The sequence below is a fragment of the Sylvia atricapilla genome, chromosome 1 (assembly GCF_009819655.1).
Source record: "Sylvia atricapilla isolate bSylAtr1 chromosome 1, bSylAtr1.pri, whole genome shotgun sequence".
NCBI lineage: Eukaryota > Metazoa > Chordata > Aves > Passeriformes > Sylviidae > Sylvia > Sylvia atricapilla.
In genome coordinates, this window is record NC_089140.1 from 146240079 (window position 1) to 146262008 (window position 21930).

At 40.4% G+C, this 21930-nt stretch overlaps 1 protein-coding gene across 2 annotated transcripts in view; it reads left to right on the forward strand.

Moving 5' to 3' along the window:
• Positions 1-10219: 10219 nt before the first annotated feature.
• Positions 10220-21930, forward strand: part of KHDRBS3 (KH RNA binding domain containing, signal transduction associated 3) — a 90411-nt gene continuing 78700 nt past the window's right edge. For both annotated transcript variants that reach the window (XR_010745443.1, XM_066336520.1), the window contains exon 1: positions 10220-10685. Coding sequence is in view for 1 of the 2 variants with exons in the window: in XM_066336520.1 (XP_066192617.1) it covers positions 10598-10685 (88 nt within the window). In the remaining variant the exon portion in view is untranslated. The remainder of the gene's footprint in view (positions 10686-21930) is intronic.

Below are 21930 nucleotides of genomic sequence, written 5' to 3' on the forward strand. Positions count from 1 at the left end.
AATTCAGGGCTTTCAGGTATTTGTAAATGAAGACAAAAGATTAAATTTTTACAGGGACCCTATCTTGTCTTAGCTTACTCCACCATTGCATCTGTACAATGTTTCATATTATAACTGATTACCTCATAACAAAATTTAAAACAGGAATAACACTTTCTAGGAATTTCCTCAGCCCAAGAAGTGTTAAATAACATGTGACACAGGAAACATCTAGAGCTTTTGGGGGGGGGCTTAAATTTTTTTAAAACACACAAAGGATTTTTTAATATGAGATAATTTTTTTCATATTTTAATGCATATTAACTTTTATTTCTTCCAAAATTTCTTATATTGGTGCTAATGCCCTTTTTGGTAGGTTGGTTCTAAGACTCTGGAGAAGCAGAAATGGATGCAAAATTTCAGGGCTTCTTTTTTCTCAGTTCAGATAAAGAAACACATTATAAATAGCAATAGCTGTGTGTGAGGCCTTAGGGTTTTGTGGGTTTTAAGGGTGGACATTGATGGCTTTTTTAAAACCAGGTTAGAAATTATTCCAGTAAAGACTCCTGCTGTGTCAGCAAATCTGGATGAAAGTAATCAGTACAAAATGATGTATGGGTTTCTTTTCTTTAATAAAAAACCCATACCAAACCAAACAAAGCCCCAAAAGAAAACAGAAGTTGAGAGCTCAAAGTAAATGAGGAAAAGCTAGCTGCTGCTGCTGCCACGAATGAGCGGTTTAGGTTGCTCAAAGAATCACCAGCAAGGGATCAGTGATATAATTTGCAAAAGCATGGCAAAGTTTGATGGCAAGGTTCACTCTACTACTGACTATATAAATAAAGCTCACAAACAAAAATTTGTTGAGGAGTAACCTACAAAAACCTTTGCTGAGACCAGGGACACAAATGGATAAGGAGGCAAAAGAGTAAGGGATGCAACGGGGTAACAGATCCTCCTTTTGATTCCCAAGGTTCAGAGTGGATGCCCTTGCCAAAATGCCTCAGAGTGGATCATCAGTTTAGGTCTAAAGGATTTAGCATAATAATACCACAGAAAATCTTTTCCATATATAGTGAGGGGTACTATAGTGGCAGGTAAATTTAGGCTTTTATATTTTGTTTGATATAGACAAAGGGTTACAGGGCACTTCTATAGATACCTAGATTTGAAAAACATCACATAATTGTTCACATTCTTTAGGTTGGGTGAATATTACTAAGCAAGATACAGAATGCATAAAATCACCCTGCTAAACCTGAACAAGTGGGATAAAATTTATTATCTTACAGCTTCAGGGCAGAAGCTCAGGTCCTGCAGCAAGCTCTCTCCTGGTACACTCACAGCCCTCAATGCTTTCCATCAAAGGAGGTGTCTGAAGGTGCAAGGGAAGGCCATTACTAGGGGCATGGTATCCAAGTTTTGGCAGGGCAGTTCACCAGATATTAGTGGTCCCTGGACTCTTTTCTCAGGCAAACTTGGATTAGATGACCTTGTGGGACCTGGTTCACTCTCCTTTTCTTTGGTTCTGTGTCATGCAGCTCACTGTAAGATTGTGCTGTCTGTGTGGTCAAGAAAAAACAAACAAACAAACCATGTTGATATTTTTCCTGCATGTAAAGGACAACAGCATCTGGCAAAGCAATGTTTTATAAAGCTGCACTTGACCACTAACCTGTTGTGTTAAGGACATTGGAATACTCTTCCATATTGAAAAATCAGCAAGACTTTAACACCACTGTAGATAAATACCATAATTCTTGAAATGAAAGGTATGTTTCTTTCACACATTCCCACTTTTATGCTTCAGGTTGTCCCAGCCTACCTGAAGTGTTTTTACTGAAATTAGATCTGTTACAAGCCTAAAACTATAGCTGTTCTATTTCTGTGATATAAAAAAAAAAGAAATAGAAATGTATCTGATTATACTCAGCATTGGATATTTTTAGTATTGTTTCCTAATCTTGCTGTGGAAATCTAATGCAATATAGAACATAAGAGATCACATTATTATACTTATAGCTATAATATAAGCAATCAGGAATAAAAAAACCCAACAACAAGCAACAACGGGTATTAAAAATCTAATTATTTGTGGGTTTTAGAGCATAGTATTTGTTTTATAATACAACCATGAATATGTCACATTTGTGTAACACATTCTGTTTATTGAAAAACAAATCCAAGATGAGATAATTTTAACTGCATATGGTATCATGGGAACAGGAGATTTGTGGCAAAACACCAGGAAAAAAATCACAGTAATGAATGAAAAAAACAGTAGCTGAGAAACTTACAGCAAGGGACCCATTTGTTCTTTAGGATTGTTATGCTAATTTTTGAGACTTGCTAGAGCAGCAAAGTAGAGATTTTAGGATGAAGGCATCAATTATCAAATACTAATGCTATAAAGATATCATTTGCTTCTCAAGGTAATTTCAAAAACCCATTCATACCCTACTTTTCAAGCGCTGCACTTTTACTTGAACTCTGTAAGTGGTAAAACTCTTGAAAAGTCAATAAAACTTACCAGTTTCTTTAAGAAAACAAAAGTAGTTTCCTTGGGAAATATTATGTACTAATCCTTCACTAATTTGAAAAAAGATAATAAACTATTTAGAGGCCCCTAAATAAGACCCAGAATTGAGATATTAGAGTACTGATGTATTATTTTTAAGGAAGTGTGTGCTTGGATACATTTTAAGCCATACTAAGCACTTCTTACCTGAGTTTATGTTTGTGGCTGCTCACTGCCAAAATAAGGCAGTGCGTGAATAAAATTCAAATTATTGATTTTTAGTAACTTATTTTGAAAAAAAAAATATTTCTCAATATAAGTCACATAACTGCATTAATTCAGAATCCCAAATTATTATAGGGGAAATAATGGGGTGAGGGAGGGACACTGCATCTTATGAAAATATTCCATTAGGAAAGAAAAGACATATTTTTGCCTTAACATTTCACTTTATTTCATCTATAATGAAATAGTCCTGCTGTAATGAAATGCTCCTACTTCTTACTTTCCCTCATTTTGTGAAAACTTAATACATAGATGGAAGTGCTGCAATACCTGTGAATGTATGATCAGGACTATTTTCTTTCCATTTGAGTTCTAAATTAAAAATCTGAAATCAGGCTATTATTATCCATTGAATTCTCAGGCTTGGCTTATAGAAACAGGTGTTGGGGGGTTTGTTGAGTTTTTGTTTTGTTTTGTTTTCCCAGTGACTTCTCCTTCTCTTCTCACAGCCATACTTCTTTTAATATCCCCAAAGCAACAACTCTCCCAATTCTTCTTGCAATATCTTGCAGTGCCAACTCTTCTTGGAGTGTCCTGTGCAGGGCCAGGAGTTGGACCCAACTCTGAATATTCTGTGATTCTATGATTCTATCTATGTTCTGTCTAAAGCTAAAGAACTACTTAACTTAAATACATAATACATTGTTTGCTTACTGCAAAAAAAATTAAAGTAAATTTATGTAAGTAAACATTTTATTTCAAAATATAATACCGAAATGATTAGAAGTTTCAATAGAAATAACACTAAACTTATGTGACAAATTTATATAACAGATTTCTTGTGAGATAAAATTCATAAATATATATTGTGACAAAATTCTGCCTTGCTGCCCAAGGTGTTTTTTAAATTATTAGCAATTACCAATGTATACACAGCTGAAATATTTTGAAAAAAAATGTTTTGCATATATCATCTCACTGGCTTTGTGGTATTAAAAAAATAAGCAATGAGATACACGTGCAACAGTCACATCAACATTGTGGAGATGGTATTGGTGGGTAGGTTCAAAGAATTTGCGTTAGAAAACAGACCTATTTTGTGTTATAAGTGCAAATGACATTATTTGGAGCTGGACATAAAAACAACAGCCTTCTCAGCAACTGCTGGTGAGCTGAGCAAATTATTCTCTTTCTGTTCCTTAACTCTTTGCATCACAAAACATACCAAGAACAGGATGCTGAGAACATTTTGTACTGCTTGATCCGTCCACTGTATCCTGGCAGAGTGGGTGCATGTATAAAATCCACGTTTCACAGACTGATCTGTGTATGTGCTTTGAGTGGAGCTGTCTTGCTGTTTTACATGGTGAGTTCCTCTTTCACCTGTTGCCTTGCAGAAGGTATAGGAGCATAGTTCCACTTCCAAACAGAAAATGTGTTTTTTTTGTTTATTCCCTCCCCCCACCCCCGCCCTTGCTTCTTTTGAGACTCTCCTATAGCTGCTTTGCTTCATAATCTCACTTAAAGTATGCAGACTCTTGAAGGTTGCTTAAGAGCAGCATTGCTTTTGTATGCACTTTGGTCTCAACATAGTCTGCAAAGATTTCATGAACTATGTTCTTGCTCACCCTACAGCTTTTTGAATAAGATTTTTTTATTTGAAGAGGAAAATGGACATTTTACTGCTCTCCCTCGTCCCTCTTAAGAGAAGCTTAAGAAATGCTTTTTATAAGACTGCTTTATTGCTACTATGTAGAGTTAAAGTTTAAAAGGAAATGCAATAAACCACCATCACCAAATAGCCTCTATTATATAACTTTAGTTTACTCTGACTCTCTGAGGAGCTGAGCAGTCTGAACAATGTTATTTTCTGATATATTATCAGAAGAAAAGAAACTGTGGTTTTCATGCAGAATAATGAAAGAAATAGGCCATGGGTAAATCAGAAATGAAATATCACAGAAAATAGTGCTATATAGAAGATATTAATGCAGCAGATTTATTTGAGGGTTGGAGTAGCTAAAATACTTCACCTTGGTTCCACTAGGTAACAAGCAAAAAGGCACTGATATTTTCAAACATCAAGTATCCAGTAAACTCATGCAAGTAGACAGGAAAACACAGATTGTAATTTTGAATTGAGTTCTGTTTCTTTTTCAAGAAAACATCACCACACAAAGATAAACGCTGGGAGACGCATCATAGTCTTACAAAGACAATGGATAACTTATGGCTGATGAAGCCTTGGTAGTTAGGAAAGACAGTCTGTGAGAGACAAGCTTTTAATGGATTGAATATAAGAAGAAAAAAATTAGCAACAAACAATTTCACCCTGTAAAAAGCTGTCCTAAGAACAAAAGAGAATATTCATTAGCACACAACACAATGTGTTAAAAGATGTGAAAGCAGGAAGAGGACAGGTATAACAGAGATAAGGGTATACTGGATTTGGCATCACCCACGTTCAGAGCAATAAAAGAGGTACGTGGGAGGACCAGATGCATCAAGATTTGTAATGCACATTGATTGTCCCAGCACCAGAGAAGCCAGTCACAAAGTGCTCAAATAAAATCACTTTTGTAAGTATACTAGGCAGGCATATAGGAAATTAAAGAGCACGCAATTTTGCAGAAGCTCCTAGCAGAGAATTTAGCAATAGTACAACATTCCTTTATAGCTACATTATAAGATCAAGAAAGAGTACTAAAAAAAGTATTTATATTCAAATATGACACAAGAGAAAAAACCTAACGAGAAAGAGGTGTTTTTTTTGCCATGATAACGTTTATATCTTTTGCATCATTAGAACTATAGAAAGTGTGTATTAGCAAGTACATAATAGAAGGATACAAAAATTAGATTTTTAACAAATACTTGTATAAAACAAATAACAAGCTGTAAAATCATTGCATCTTATTCAAAACAAGATTAGAAAAGACCCTTTTAATATGACAAAATGCTTCAGGGCAGAGAATACAAAGTTCATTAAGATGCCTACAGGCACATCATATGACCAAGGCTCATGTGTGTGCAGTTCTAGGACTATGTGCAGTGCTACAACTGCCATTAGCAAAATATCTACAGGAAAGAAAAAAAAAAAACCAAACTTGAGATTGTGGCATACTTGAATATAATGACAAAGGTGGTGAGCTCAGTGCAATGTATTGACTCAATTACTGCACTAGAAATTGGAGAGACTGTTCTGATACAGTGTGTTAGCCTTTAAGACCTAGAAAAAAAGTAAAGTGACCTGCTCCAGATGATGTAATCATTTTGCTCTACCAGCCTCATACATTCTATGCACTTTGTTCTACCTTAACTTGGCTGATTATCTTGATCAGGTCCATAGAAAGTCTAAATTTTGAACAATGAGGCAAAATGTTTAAAAGAGAAAGATGTGAATTTTTAGAGAAAAGCTTTTGAAAACAATTGGTCACAGATATTTTGACATAACAGTACACTTATTTATTTTTTCATATTTTAAAACACATGCAAGTTAAAAAAAAAAAAAAAAAAAAAAAAAAAAAAAAGATAAAAACCACAGAAATACTGGAGAAAGGAGTGCAATGGTACTTTGGTCATGCCTAATAGAAATTGGCAATTAACACACTGTAATATTAAGGAAGCCAGAATTCACTTAGCAACATGCTAGTCAGAAGTGTAGTGAGTCACATCAATCACTAAATGTGGTATTTGCAACAAACTATTCCCCAAACAGACCGTTTTTCTACAGGTCTTCAGCTGTGTGCATTTTAGTGAGTTGAAGTCTCAAATAAATAATGATTCTCTAACAGTCTATTGTGGTCTGAGATTTAAATCAGCAACAAAGGAGTTAATTAGAGGCAAGAACTACATTAGAGGTATGTAAAGTCTACCACAGAATTGGAAATGACACCAGCAGGGCGATAGCCTGTGAATGCAGTGCCTTCTGTATCTGGAGTGAGGATGCTGTGTCAACAAGTTCCCCTTGATTGGGTGCCTTGTAGTAGATCCCAAGCACAAGGTTGATTTTGCCTAAACTACTGTCCACTCTGTTTGGTTTTTCTCCTGTGACAGTGTTCCATCTATTGAATGATCACACCAACCTGTCACTGACTGTGGTGTGCTCAAATCCCACAAAGCCAACCCTGTCCTGGGCTGCATCCAGAGCCCTGTGGGCAGCACAGCGAAAGAGGTGATTCTGCCCCTCTGCTCTGCTCTCATGAGACCCCACCTGCAGTGCTGCATCCAGCTCTGGGAGCCTCAGGACAGGAAATATATAGATCTGTTGCAGGTCTAGAGGAGCCCACAAAGATGGTCAAGTCTGGAACATGTTCTCCGTGAAGACAGGCTGAGTGAGTTGGGACAGCTCAGCCTGCAGAAGAGATGGCTCTGAGGATGGCGTTTTGGTACCTAAAGGAGGCTTATAAGAAAGATCAGAACAAATATTTTAGCAGGAGCTGTTGTGGCAGGACAAGGCAAATGGTTTTTAAGTAAAAGACAGTAGACTCAGACTAGACATAAAGAAATTCTTCATAAGGAGCATGGTGAAACACTAGACCAGTTTGCCCATAGAGGTGCTGGATGCCCCATCCCTGAAAACATTCAAGGTCAATTTTCATGGGGCTCTGAGCAAGCTGTTCTAGTTGAAGATGTTCCTGCTCATTGCAGGAGAAGAGTTGGATTAGACTCTTCCAACCCAAAACATTCAATGACTCCACAGAAATGACAAATATTTAGTTGTACTTGTGATATTTAGAACACAGACTTAATGGTGAAATTACTGCTTGTAATCACTGCTTGTTATGTTGATCCAAAAAAATAAAGAAAATGTAAGTAATTTAATTTGTACAGAATCCATAATCCAGAGAGAGGACACAGCTCAGTTTCTGCCTCTTTACACATGGTTCCCTCACATCCTGTTCTTACAAGAAAGTGAATCTCACTCTTGAAAGTGAAGATAGCAACACATCCTAATGCTTCTAGCACATATGAGTATTAATTTTGGCACCTACAATTTTAGACTATAGATAGGCAGGCACACTGTCAGGTCAGATAACTGGTGCTTAAAAAGGAGCAATGGATATTAGCCTGACATGGTACCTGAATGATGTCCTCCCACCAAGCTAACTTCCTGAGACTACCACATCCATTAAACAGCAAGGCAGGCATGTACTGTAAGGGAAAAAACATATTTAAGTTATGAGTTTTACAAGTTTGGATTCATGGTTTTTCAATATTCATGAATCCTACAGCTAATACTTACCAGTCAGCTCCTTGAGCAAGCTGCTTTTCAAGCTTTGCATAGATTTCAGCAGTAAGGAAGCAATCAATCCTTAAGAAGATGGTGTTTCCTGCATTTCCTGGACAGTAAAAGTGATGCTTAGCAGGCTTTTCCCAGCTAACCACATCCTGTGCTGCTTTCTAGGGCCCAAGGCTCTTAATTTCCCATCCTTTCTGCCCTCATCTTGTTTTATTGCATCCTAGTGAATTTCATTGGAGAAAACAATATCCTGCACTTGTTATGTGCAGGTTTGAGTTTCAACAATAGAGTACAATGTGGATAATTTTATAATTCCTATATTACTACACACCTGGAGAGAACCAAATCTTCAGACTTCCAGTAATTCTTTCTCTGTTGAAAGCCAGAGGAAATTGGTATAATTTGGGAAGAAATACTGTGGTTTCTTGAAACACCAAATGTTTATTTAATCAGTTACCAGGGAGAATATGATTCTTTCCAAGAAAGTGGCATTGTGTTTTACACAATTCGTAATAACATAGCTACCTTTCCGTCTGAGGTCCTGCATGCTTTAAGCACATTAAGGCTTAACTGGCAAAATAAGGATTTTTTTTCTCCAGGTCACTCAGTAAAGATTACACTCCTACATATTGTTCTGTGTCAGAGTTGTTTGTGCCTGCCTGTTTCACAACAGATGGCTGCATTTCAGTAGTTTTATATAGAAGATGTATATGGAAGGTTGAAAAAACATTTGTTTTAATTCAAGTTCTTCCAGCTGCTTGTATGCTTTAGTTCTATCCATTGAGCTTGATGTCATGCAAGTGAATTTTTTAAATAGAACTTTGTGGTTTTTTCTGTTTATTCTGGATCAAGATTTATTTGGAATGGTTGAACAGAGAGTATAAATTGAGTATGCCTCATGTTGTAACATACCAGGCATTGTTTCATGGGGTATTGTCATCTGTGAAATACAACAAGGAATAAGATACCTTGAAGTATAGTCTCTTGGTTTTCAGGGTGAAAGAGCACTTGCAGTTCTGAGAAGGGAACCTTAACCTCTGCTTCTAAGCGTTGAGTGAGCATTTCTCAGGCTGGTCCACTCTTCAGAGCTTTTTTTCCTTCCTGTACTGCGAGGATATGAGTAAGACACACTGCAGGGTTTTTTTGTTTGTTTGTTTTTGTTTAGTTTGGTGTTTTTTTTTCATGAAATACAGAAGTAAACATATGGTTATTCAATTCACAGATATATTTTCAGTGGTCTTTTAAGTCTAGATCATCAAAGTTCCTTATTGGCTTTTCCAGTAAGCATTGATTTAAAACGGGTTTGGCTTCAGTGATTTAGTAATTTTGCTCTGCTTTGTTTTGCCCTTGTGCTCTGTGACAGAGAAGAGCTGGTCTGGCTTCTGACACCCAAGATTCATTGACGAGACACCTAAAGGACTAATAAGGAAGCGATGTAAAGTCACAAAGCTAAAGAACACAGAGAATCATGACCAAGTACAACAAACGCCTCCTCTGAAAAAATAAGAAAATAGGCTTGAGCAACGTCTTTTAAACTTTGCTCCTCTTCCCTGTTTTAGAACAGGGTGAATCCCAAACCCACTTACAGCCGCACATCTGGGTAACTCATCAGAAATACGGTTTTGTGGCTGGTATTTATAAAGTGGTTTGTATTACTAGAGGAGCAAGTACAGAACGCTGGATAGAGGATACCGCTGTTTGGGGCAAGAAAAAAAGAAAATAAAATCGCCTTTGCTCCCCTTTCAATGCAAGATGTGCCTTTCTCTGTAAGATCTGACAGGGACGGAAAGGAGGTCCTGGATCCCCGACACCTCTCACGGATCCTACGACCCAGGGAGTCCCTCGAAGGGGACTTTTGTGTCGGAAGGGTCGCTGCGGGGGCTGAGAGTGTCTATGGTTCTCGCTGACTCAGGCACAGCTCTGCTCCTCACACCACCCGCACGGCTCCCGGCACCGAGCCGCTCTGGGAGCGCTCCCTCAGCTCCGGCCCCACACCGACCGCGGGGAGGCGGGGCCAGCAGCAGTGACCAATGAGAAGCTGTACATCGTCTCTGACTGACAGGCCACGCTATCCAATGAGAGCTTTCACTTGAGCAAGGTGGTGACGCTTGGAGGGCCCTGCTATCCCCGCCCATTGGAAGGAGCTGGGGCGGGGCACCGGTCCTGGGCGGGGCTAAGGGCAGCCGCGGGGGCGTGGTCTGGGGCGGTATATAAACCAGTGCGGCGCCTTTTCCCCACTTAGTCGGCGCGGTGTCGCCGGGCGTGCAGTTTGTGTTGCGGGCTTGTGCACAGCGCCTGCCGCCGCCTAAGTCTCTTTCATTGTGTGCGCAGCCCCCCTCTTGCCTGGGTCACCGTCTCTTCCCCGTCTTACCTCCTTTTGCACTTCCACAGAGTGATTTGTCCGCGCCCCTTGGCCGCTGAAGGGGGGCGTCCCCCCAGCCCGCGCCCCTTTTCTCCCCCCTCCTGGCCGGGGGCTTGCGGCGCTTCCTCCTGGATGCGTCCCCGCAGCCCCGGGCGGGAGGCGGCCAGGGGGAAGCGCTGCCTCCGAGGATTTACCGCCGCTTGGGACTCGGACCCGCTCTTTCCCCGCGGGCGCACCGGTTCCGCTGCCGCTCCGGGCCGCCGCCGCTGCCATGGACGAGAAGTACCTGCCCGAGCTGATGGCGGAGAAGGACTCGCTGGACCCGTCCTTCACCCACGCCTTGCGGCTGGTCAACCAAGGTGAGGGGCGGAGCGGGGGCGCCTTGTCCCGCGGTGGGGACGGGCCGGAGTGAGCGGCGCGGATGCTCAGCCGGAGGTTCGCTCTTCCTTATTGCACCGCTTGGAGGGGTTTGTTGTGCTCAGCCTCCCGGTGAGGTTCTCGGTGAGGGGTTCGCCCTCGCCTTGCACCGCTTGGTGGGGTTTGTTGTGTTCAGGCTGTCGGTGTGTGTCGGCTCCCGGCGCCTTCCTCTGCCGGGCAGCTCCGCCCGGGAGCCGCGCACGCTGCTGCCTTCCCGCATCGCCCCTCTTCCATCGGCGTTTTCTCTGCCATCGCTCACTGATCCAGTTATAGATTATTCCGAGTTGAGTGGCTGTGTAGGACGGCTGCGTGTGCTATGCTCTGCTCGGGCTGCACGTCAATTAAAACCTCATAAGGTTTCCCTGTTTTACCCTGTTTCTGAACAATGAGCAGCCGATTGTTTACATGTGTGAGAGCCTTCTCAAGAACGAGCCTACTACCGATGGCCTTTTACTAGAAACTTAGTTCTCTGCGGCTGTGGTATTATGGAACCAAGACTACATTTTAGTAAACCTTAAAAAAAAAAAAAAAAAACACCCAAAAAACCCCCAAACAAACACGGAGCGTATTTTGTTTTGCAATTATATAACTCCAGATAATAAATTACTCCCACACCTTCTGCATCTGTTGTGTCAGATGTGCTTTAAAGTGCTAGCTTTATGTTTCAGTGGTGCAATACTAACTAGAAAAGTCATTCTGTGTAAATTAAAGTATGATTTAATGTACATTTGGAGATACTGTATAATTGACAGGTGACTTTCAGGTACTGCTCTGGAGAGACAAATGCTTGATCTAGTGCTTAGGATGCTCAAGTGAAATAAGCTATGAAACTGAGCCTTTAATATACGCCAAACATACTGACAGCCAAAATGATTTTGATTTCAATTGCAATGATTACAAAGCCATGCCTGGTGTACTTTACATCCTATCACAGGAACAAGTTGATGTGGGTTCCTCTGACGCTGTAGGTTTTAATGTGTAATAGATGCAAACGCCCGTCTCAGAATCAGAAGGAAGATTGCCATTGTACGAAATACTCTGGAGCTGGGGTAGCTGTCACAGGTTCAGCTGTGGAATGTGTGTGTGAATTGAATTGAAGGTCCATGCCCATGGGTGGTTGATATTTTGCATATTTTTCCCAAACTTTGGATCTGTAAAAATGTCCCTGTTGATTGTGGGAAAAAGAGAATTATGTTTAAATAGCAGGTTTTTTTGCTGTGTTTGCTGTAAATGAAAAAAACTTGTAAAAATTAAACTGGATGGCTACAAATTATTGAAGTTCCTCTCCAGGTGGTGAAGATTTTTATTGCATGTGTAAATTACTCCAGGGAGTTACAGAAGTATGTGGTTTACTAGTTTGTAAACAGGGTTAAAGGGAGTAAATCTGTTCTTTTGACTGAGTTCATATTTTTTGAGGTTCTCATTGAAATGATAAATTGGAGGACTGAATTTTTTGCTTTTTGTCATGGTATCTGCATGCCTACATTCAGCTCCAAAAAAAATATACTATCAGTGAAAAAATGTAAATGTATGTGCATCCAGCTTCTGTAATCTAGTAGATGTCTTGATTTTTTGTTTACTTTGAAAGTCAAGTCTTGCATTATATCTGAAGTGTTTCCCATGTTAGAGATGGGGAAAAGAAAGATCGAGGGTGACTAATCAAGTGGCTAACTGTAGTTTAAAATGGAAATTTGTATAATAGCCATGTAAAATAGATGGTTTAATAGTAGAATCACCAAAGAGCTAGATAAAATGAAGTGACTATATAATACAGGTGGGAAATACAACTTAATGAGGGGATGTTTTACAAATCCATCCTGCCATGATACTAACTTTATCTGGGACTGTTTTTTTTTCAAGTATAATAATTCTGTGTGCTTAAATGAATGACAGTTATTAGTGGAAATGTATATGTAATGGTTCTGGCGTGGATTTTATGTGCCATGTCCACTGAGTATTTTCTATATTAGTTAGTGTGGAGGCAAATGAAATAGCTTATCCAATTTTTTTAACTGGATTTGTTTATCTTTTAAGTTTAGAATGAAACAGGTTTCCAAGTTTGGCTTCTTATGGGTATCTGTGAGAATGTCTTAGCAAAGGTTTTAAGTGCTTTAAATAACCACCTTAATTATGTAATAGCATTTTGGTGTCTTAGTGGTATTAAATTTGCTATCTGTATTTCCTTAAACTGAAATACTGTACATAGCTGGTTTTCTTCAGAAACTCAAGAGTAAGTTATTAAGAGTTCTGTGGATGAAGTAGAATCCTTCTGAGATGCTGAGGTAATTCAGGTCTGTTTACTGCTTAGACAGAGGAGCCAAATTGGTAACAAATTTCCAGTCATGTTGAAATTTTGTTTCCAGGGAAAATTCTGGGTCTAGAGTTCTGAAATGTGGTAATTATAGTTTTCAAATGGAAGTGGATTAATTTGCATATTATGCTTATAATTACATATTATAATTTGTGTACACACAAATTACATAATTTAAAATTTAAAAAGTGGAGCTCGACCTGCTTCAAGTTCCTGTATGACATTTCAGTTAAAAAAGAATAATGTGGAGATAATTAAGATGCTGTAAGAATATTTTTGTGGGCAGTATTATTTATTTTTCTAAATTAAGGTATGACAGTAGCTTTTCTGTCTTGAGACTGTTTTGAAAGTACTAAAATCAAATATCAGTATCCTTCAACGTTCCTGCTCAAATAGTAGGTCCGGATTTTTCTTGTTGAGAACTTTGTTCAATGATTTGATGCCGTCTCCTTGGGACACAAATACAATACCGATTGCTTAAATTTTGTTTTAAAGAGCCATTGAAAAATTTAGCTGCTGCTTGGAACAGTGGGAATCTTTTCCAAGAGACTAGACTTTATCCCTTGTTCTAATTAAGATGTATTTGTATGCTTGAACATTAAGCTGTTCTAAAAAGGAGAAATTTTTTTTTGCCTGTGAACCATTAAACATGCTATAGATTAAAAGCAGACTTATGTGCATGTGTAGTAAGATGCCCATGCTAATAGGATTAATTTGCAGCTGGTACCAGACAGTGGGAACTGGAACATTTTGTCCTGTTATTAGCTTACAGTAAGTTCTGTAAATGAAGAACCAAGAAAGATGAGATTCTGTGAAGAAGCAAGATTTTAGTACATTTGTATTTTTCCTGTTTTTGACTCTTGTGTGCTCATCTTTATGCAAAATCCAAAAAATATTTGCCTGCGGGAGTGTTGGTAATTCTGAAATCAAGCCTTATTTCGAAGGCTGACTTTGCAGTTGTGGTTGTATGTAAATGTTGGTAAATGTGGAAGTGTTGTGTTGATTGTCATGACTTGGTTCATGAGTGATGCTCTAAAAATACTGAAGATCCCTGAGAGAAAAGTTACTTTACCTTTTCACATTTATTTATAGTAGTGATTCAAGATGAGCAGTTTGTGAATGTTGAATGAAGTATGTGAAACTGCAGATGGAAGAAGCTAACTGTAAATAAAACATGGTGATACCAGCCACATTTCCAACGGGGGAGAACTGAAAATGGGTTCTTGGCAGTTGTTTGGTTTGTGTAGATAGTAAGTTGTGTAGATAATGAAAGTTAGGGCTGCTGCCATTGCTAAGAGATGATGCTCTCGTGCCGACTGGACCTCAGGAATTCTTCCTTCTTTCTTCATTTTAGCTGCTTTGAGATTTGAGGTAATATCTGAAATTGGCAAAGCTTCCTTTAAAATGTCAGTGAGACGATGTACAGCAGTACCAAGCCTTCCTATCAGTAGATGGCTGTATGTGCTAACTGTGTATTGAATGACTTCCCTGAGCCACATATCTAGTGGTGATCAGCAGGGGCTTGCTGTTTCTTGTGTCAAATTTTGCTTGGGAGTTCAATAATCAGAGCTGTACCTCCCTAAATATCAGGGAGAATGGAGTGTGAGGGAGTGTACTTGCTGCTTTGTGGAGGATATTAGTAGTCTAATTTTTTTTTTCAGCAGCGATGGCTTTGTAAAAATGGTTGAAGCAGGAGCTTAACAATAAATTAAGATTATATATATATTGCTGATTTTCCTCATGGTTTAAGCTCAGCTTGGTTGGTAGGTACTGTATAGCCACTCGTTCCTATTCCTCTAGTGGAATCTGGGGAGAATTGAAAAAAGGTACAGCTTGTGGGTTTAATGGCTGAAATAAAGTAAAATATAATAATTATACTGGAAAAGAAAAAGAAGAATAAAACCCAAGAGAAACAAGTGATGCATAATACAGTTGTTCCCCGTCTGCTGACTGATGCCCAGGCTGTCCCCAAGCAGCAATCAGTGGCTCTTACTCAACTGCCCCCAGTTTATATGCATCCTGTGGTGTGGAATATTCCTTTGTCCAGTTCAGGTCATCTCTCCTGGCCGTGTTCCCTCTGGGCTTCTTGTGCACCTGCTCCCAGCAGAGTGTGAGACACTGCAAAGTCCTTGATTCAGAGTAGGCACTACTTAGCAACAACTAAAACATCACTGTGTTGTCAAGTCTCATACTGCATCTGAAGCACAGCACTGTACCAAGCACTAGGAAGAAAATGAGCTCTAGCCCAGCCAAAAGCAGGAAAACTTTCAATAAATCTGTCTAAGTATGCAAGGGGGTTTGTGTTTTTCTTTAATTTATCGAAAATAAATGTTATTTTGTGTACTGGCATACATATGTTGTAACGTAAGCAATCAGTTTGCCACTGGAACATCCACTTTCCCATATGGACAAGTTTCCTGGCATGGCACAGACACATTCCCAGTCACTAATGGTATTAAATGTACTCCATCAGGGTAACCTCAAACTCTCCTTTTTGTCATTATAGTATCAATCTCAGAAATAATACTTGTTTCAAGTGTTCTGCTCTTTGAGGATTTCAAAGCACTTCATGGAGGTCATAGATGTTTTGAACATGAGATATGGCCGTAGAAAGCTGATGGCGTTTTAAAGTTATTTGGAGCATTGTATGCAATATAGTAAATTTTGTGCTCCTCACCTTTTCTTTTTTCGAACAGCTGGTTACTTTTAGTTGTCATTTATAGATGTTAACCAGAAATAAACTCTTCTGGTTTTAGTCTGACTACTAGAAGACAACAGTCTAAGGAAAATGTTTTGGTGGAATTGGGTATTTTCCAGGTCAAGTGTGGTGACAGTAATGGGAACAGATATGATGTAATGATTACACCATCAAACTAGGGAAAGCTGACTTGGGTTCTACTTCTGTTTTCTTAAAGCAGCATGAAAAGTAACTCTTGGAGAGCAGAAGAGATATTTGAGTCTCTCTCATCTCTGTACTTGGTAAAACTTCAGAAGTTCACATTTTTGTTATGGTTGCTCTTTTCTTTTACTGCAGTGAAACTGTATTGGAACAGTCAGAGGCTTCCTAAAAGTTAGATTTCAGTCTTGCTCTCTGAAAAGGCTGGGAAAGTTATTCCAGTCATGTTAACAGGGCTTCTGCAAAATGCAGCTGAAGATAATCATACCTTCTTCACCCCTGGGCTGCCCTGTTCCAAAGCCTAGAGCCACTCACTGCGATCATAGTTAGTGTAAAGCTGACTCCTAATTCTCACTTTGGCAGTCAATGAGAGAGACTGAATATAAAGGTTTCAAATGCAGGCTGACATGGTTTGTCACTTTCAATCCTTTTTGACACCAGCCCTGCAAATTAAAGCTGTAACCCTCTGAGTACTTATTTACTGGGGAAATCAGAAAGAAGGTCACAGCACTGTTCTTCTGGCCTGTGGCTTGTTTGACTTCTCATGCATGTACTTAAAATTTATGAATGTGACCTTTCTGCCCTCTGACTTTGTTTCCCTCCCTGACTTGGACTATAATTAATAAACAAAAGAGTTTAGGGTGCGCTTTTGTTTGAAAGAATCAGGTATCAAAATTCAGAGTTGAGAAGCGTCTGTAAAGTATTTAGTGTGGTACTGCATGACTTTTTAATTAGTATTTAGCAGGGTTCAGTAAAAAGCATGTTTAAATAGATTAAGTGGTAACTGATACACCTAATATTTTATGGTGAATTAACTGACTGTTCTTAGCTGAGTTCTGCAGGAATCTTGAAAGCTTAATGTTTACATTATTAATACTGTTTTTCAAATACAAGATAATGCAGGACAGGGCTTCTATACTGGGAATGTGGAATATCTTGATAAAGTGGGGTTGTCTTTCCCTGGACCCTGGGAAGGCAGGTCTCACCCATGCCATTTGCTGTTTAGTAGGGGTAGTGGGAGTTCTGGAAATTATTTTGGAGCTATGTATTTCTAGCCAAGTGTGATTTTTTTTCAAGTGTAGGACTAGGTAAAAAAATAAATATCTTTATGGCCTTAAGCTAAGGCCATAAGGGCATATGGATTTAGGAATTTAATTTTCTTGTGACATTCTAGTCCCAGAAGTCCATATGTCTTAATCTTTGGGGAAATCATGGAAAAAATACAGCTTATTTTGCAAGCTTGAAGGTCTGTAGGCCTCTTGCTAGTCTGGTTGGTGTGTGAAAGTGATCTTCAGTTTGTGCTTTGAGAGCCTGACTGCCTTCAGGAGTGAATAAAGGTGCGAAGAGGCTGGTAAAATGGTCTGGCCAAGAAGTAAAAATGAAAAAATGCACAATGCTTTAGCAATGGTTGATTAACACTCAAGCCAGATGGAAGGACCAGTAGATTCTGTGTCTTTACTTCTTTGGTTTAAAATGAGTTGCATTTATGGACATTTGATCCCTGCTAAATTGTTAAGCTCTTTGACCTGTCAATGACTTGGGCTGTATGGTAGCTGAAGGTTGGCTGTTTATGCCAAGGAGCAAATTAAAGAGCAGCAACTGGACAGATAGCATGAAAAAGTGTTGCTAGACTGACTGATGTATTTTTTTACCTCAACAGCTGAGCAGTGCATGTTTTATTCTGTGTGTTTATCCTATCTTAAAATTTTCTTTAAACTCACCTTTGTTGTATTTATCACTTATGGTTCTTTTATGTTGTGTTGTTTTTCAGCATTTTACCTTATTGTCAAGGTAAACTTTTATTAAGAAATTAGGCAGTTAAATGAATTTCCTTTCTACATCTCTAGTTGCTATTTTCTGGATGCCTTTAATTTCTTATTTTGGTGTGTTTATCAGACTTTTGGCTGCAGGTAGCAACTCAACTTCAACAAAGTTGCAAGGCAGCAAAAAATGTCAATTGAATTCTTGTAGATGGTAAATCTTTCACTTTTTTGGGCTTGTATAGGTGTTCTTTTATAGATCTTTATTTTCTAGGAAGAATTTGTTGACAAAGTAATTGGAAACCTGAAAGATTAGAAATCATTTCAGTAAACCCATTGTACTTGATCCAACAGAAAATTTGTTATAACAACTGCTGCTAGGCTGATCTTGGTATAATATAGTGACAGTGAAAACCTGATGTTGCAAATCCTTTGAGGATTTACTGATTTTGTTTTACTTTAATAATCCATCAAGATTGTTCAAAAGGAGTAGTCTGAAAAAGATGCTTTTATGTGGACAAGACAAAGAATATAGGAAAATGTCTTAAGTACTGTGTGCAGTTTCAGAGGCCGCAATATAAATCACAATATAGGAAAGATTTAAAGCTATTAGAAGGTGTTCAGAAGAGGGCTATGAAGATGAAGGGTCCGGAGGAGAAGCCATATGAGATGTGGCTGAGGTCACTTGGTCTGTTCAGCCTGGAGAAGAAGAGACTGAAGAGACCTCATTGCAGTCTGCATCATCCTCCTGAGGGGAAGAGGAGGGGCTGGCACTGATCTCTCTGGTGACCAGTGACAGGACCTGAGGGAATGGCCTGGAGTTGTGTCAAGAGGGGTTTAGGTTGGATATTGAGAAAAGGTTCTTCCCCCAGAGGGTGGCTGGGCGCTGGAAGGGGCTCCCCAGGGAAGTGATCACAGCACCAAACCTGTCAGAGCTCAAGAAACATTTGAACAATGCTTTCAGCCACATGGTGGATTCTTGAGCTCATCTTGAGCAGGGCCAGGAGTTGGACTCCAGTCCTTGTGGGTCCCTTCCAACTCAGGGTATTCTATGATTCTGTAAATTGAAATTGCTTCTCGCTCCTGCATTTTTTGAATACTTGGAGAGTAAATGTCTGTAGCCTTTTACTGCCTTAGACCACTCAGTAACTGTGCTCTGGGAAGCAGATGTGTGTGTCAAAGCAAAACCTTTTGGATGTTTTCAGCCAATCTTTCCTGCTGATTTGGGATAAAAATGACAATTTTTCAGATGTAGAAATGGAAGGACTGCTTTTAATATGGTCATTCTTCCTTTCATGTGTGCTTTTATGTTAGCTGGTAGTGGACAAAGGTTTTTGTTACTGTTCGTTTTGATCCCTGCCCTGATTTAGTAGAGGTGGTTGTGTACTAGTCCTCCTGTGTCCCTGGTCAGAAGCCCAGTTTCTGGTCCCTGCAATCACATGTGCAGTATTTGAGGGTTAAGGAGATTTCTGTTGCCTTTCTTCTGCTATTAAGCATAAATACTGTGGTGCCCTCTATGCCAACTTCAGTGATACAGCTCCATGGGGTAAAGCAGTGAAGTAAAAAAAAAAAAAAAAAAATCACCCTTTTCTTCTCTACCTAGGTCCAGACTAATGCTAAATGATAAATTTCACTTCTGTGAGAGTGAAAGGCACTATGGTTCATCATGTCTGTTTCATCATTGTTTGACTTTTTATTGTGTTTAACTGTACCCCGTCTCCCCTCCTGAACCTGAAGGAAAGCCGATTTTTCTCAGCTATAGAAACAGAGTTTGGATATGATGTTCTTGATCCATTTGTAGAGTCATGAAAGTTCAGAATGCATTTTTTTCTCTTTACTTAGTATCCAACTGCTTCATGACCACTTCCAGCCTAATGTTTTAGGCTCAGGAAATCCTAATTTTGAAGAAACTTGGTCACAGATCAGTTTTCTGCCATCCTTAAAAGGGTTCTTCAGAATCTTTGTTGAAGATGTTTGGAGATGTTTCTCAAAGCAAAAGGGTTTGTTCTTAATGACTGATTCAGTTTCTCCATTTAAAGTCTGGTGTGTCTGGAGGAGCTATGCTGCTTCACAGCAGATGGGCTGCAGTGACACCTTTAGCTGTAGTTAACACTTGCTCCCTGTGTGGAGTTATCCCAGTAATATCCTAGGCTGGATAGTCTGCAAGGTGAAATGCAGCACCTCAGTACTAGATCTTAAGAACTGGAAAAGACTATTGTGGTCCAATTTGCCTTCTGTTACACAGCTTGGTCTTAAAGATTCTTTTCACTTACCATACACCCTTGAACTCTTTATTACACTGTGCATCCGTGGTCTGGAAAAATGATTAGGTTTTTATTGGCCTACCTTATAAAAGCATACAACAAAAGCTTTATCATGTTTAAAGGCTTGCTGTATCTGTTCTTTAGACCTTTTTGTTTCTGCAGGCACCTGAGTCTTCACAGAAGCCTGTTAATACCATGTGAAATAAATGCAGGGGACAATGTAAGTGTAGTCATAAAGTGCTTGTGAGGGATGTAGTCGTTTTAGCTGAGGTTAATTTTTTGTTCCTAGTAGCCAGTGTGGGGTTGTGCTTTGGATTTGTGATGAAAACAGTGTTGATATCACAGGGATGTTTTCATTACTGCTTAGCAGAGCTTATGCAGAGGCTTTTTCTGTTCCTTCAAGACCTTTTCTGCTCCTCACCCCACTGGCAAGGAGGCTGAGGGGAGGAAAAGGAGTGGGGTAAAACACAGCTGGGACAGCTGACCCCAACAGACCCAACAGATGTCACAGACCATATACTGTCATGACCAGCATATAGAGCTGAGGGAGATAAGGAAGAGAGGAAGCTTGGAGCAGAAGTGTTTGTTATCCCAAGTCACCATTATGTGTGATGGAGCCCTCCTTTCCTGGGAATGGCTGAGCACCTGCCTGGCCATGGCAAGTAGTGGAGGAATTGTTTTGTTTTGCTTATGTGCATGGATTTTGCTTTACCTACTGTTAAACTGTCTTTATCTCGACCCACGAAGTTTATTGATTTTACCCTTGTGATTTTCTCCCCCATCCTTCTGGGGGGAAGGGAGCACCTCTGTGAGGCTCAGCTGCTAGCTGGGGCTAAACCATGGCAGAGAATTAATTACCTCTGAAGACTTTTTCCTGCTTTGTATCATCTGTAAATTTGAGGATCTTGGGCGATTATGAGCTGTTAATATGGGCATACTTCGGAAAGAGCAGAAGCCTTCCACAGTGGGTTTTTCTACAAGATTCTAGTACGTCTTACGTGTCGTAGTGCAGGACTCCTGACGATACAGTTTATGCAGAAATGTTTTTGAATACATCTTTACCAGGCAACTCTATTATGCTTAGGGCCCTAGTTATTAGAGAAGGCATTGTGTATATTCCGTTTTGGGGGGAGCTGTTTCGGGAGAGCTTTAGAGCGGTTCGGGAATTATTTCGGGAGCGGTGCCGCCCGCGCCGAGCGCTGCCAGGAGGGGGCGACAGCGGCCCGGCCCTGCGGGGCTCCCGGGAGCCGGGCGCGATTCCCTCGGGATCGGGGCTCCCGGGAGCCGGGCGCGATTCCCCGAGAGAGGCGGGATCGGGCTCCCGGGATAGATCGTGATTCCCCTGGGAGAGCCGGGATCGGGGCTGTAGGAGCTGGTGTGATCCCCGGGAGAGGAGAGATCGGGTGTGAACCCGCCGAGAGCGGGTCAGTCCCCCGGGAGAGCCAGGCCTAGGGCTCCGGGGAGCGCTGTCATCCCCCGGGAGAGCCGGGATCGGTGTCATTCCCGGGAGAGCGGAGCCGGGGCCGCGGGTGATGGGCGCTGTCGGCGTTCGCCCGTCACGGCGGCTCTCGCAGCCAGATGTGTTCTGTCTGTTCCGCGTCTCCAGGCGCAGGTGTGTCCCTGTCCTGCTGTGACCCCAGCCCCCAGCTCGGCCCCGCAGCCGCTCCCGCCTCCGCGAGGGGATCGGAAGAGTAAAAGCTGCAAAACTCTGGTTAAGATAGGACTCTTTAAGCAAGGTACGAGCTGTGCACACAAGCTGAATAAAAACAAGGATTCCATTCGCCACTTCCACGAGCAGGCAGGTGTTCAGCCGTCTCCACGAAGGCAGGATTCCGTCCGCCTGACTGTCTCGAGGAGACAAACGCCTCCACTTTGCACATCCTCCCCCTTCCTTATTCCTCCCACTCCGAATGTCCACGTCTTCCTTCTGCCCCCTCACTTTATATATCCAGGGTG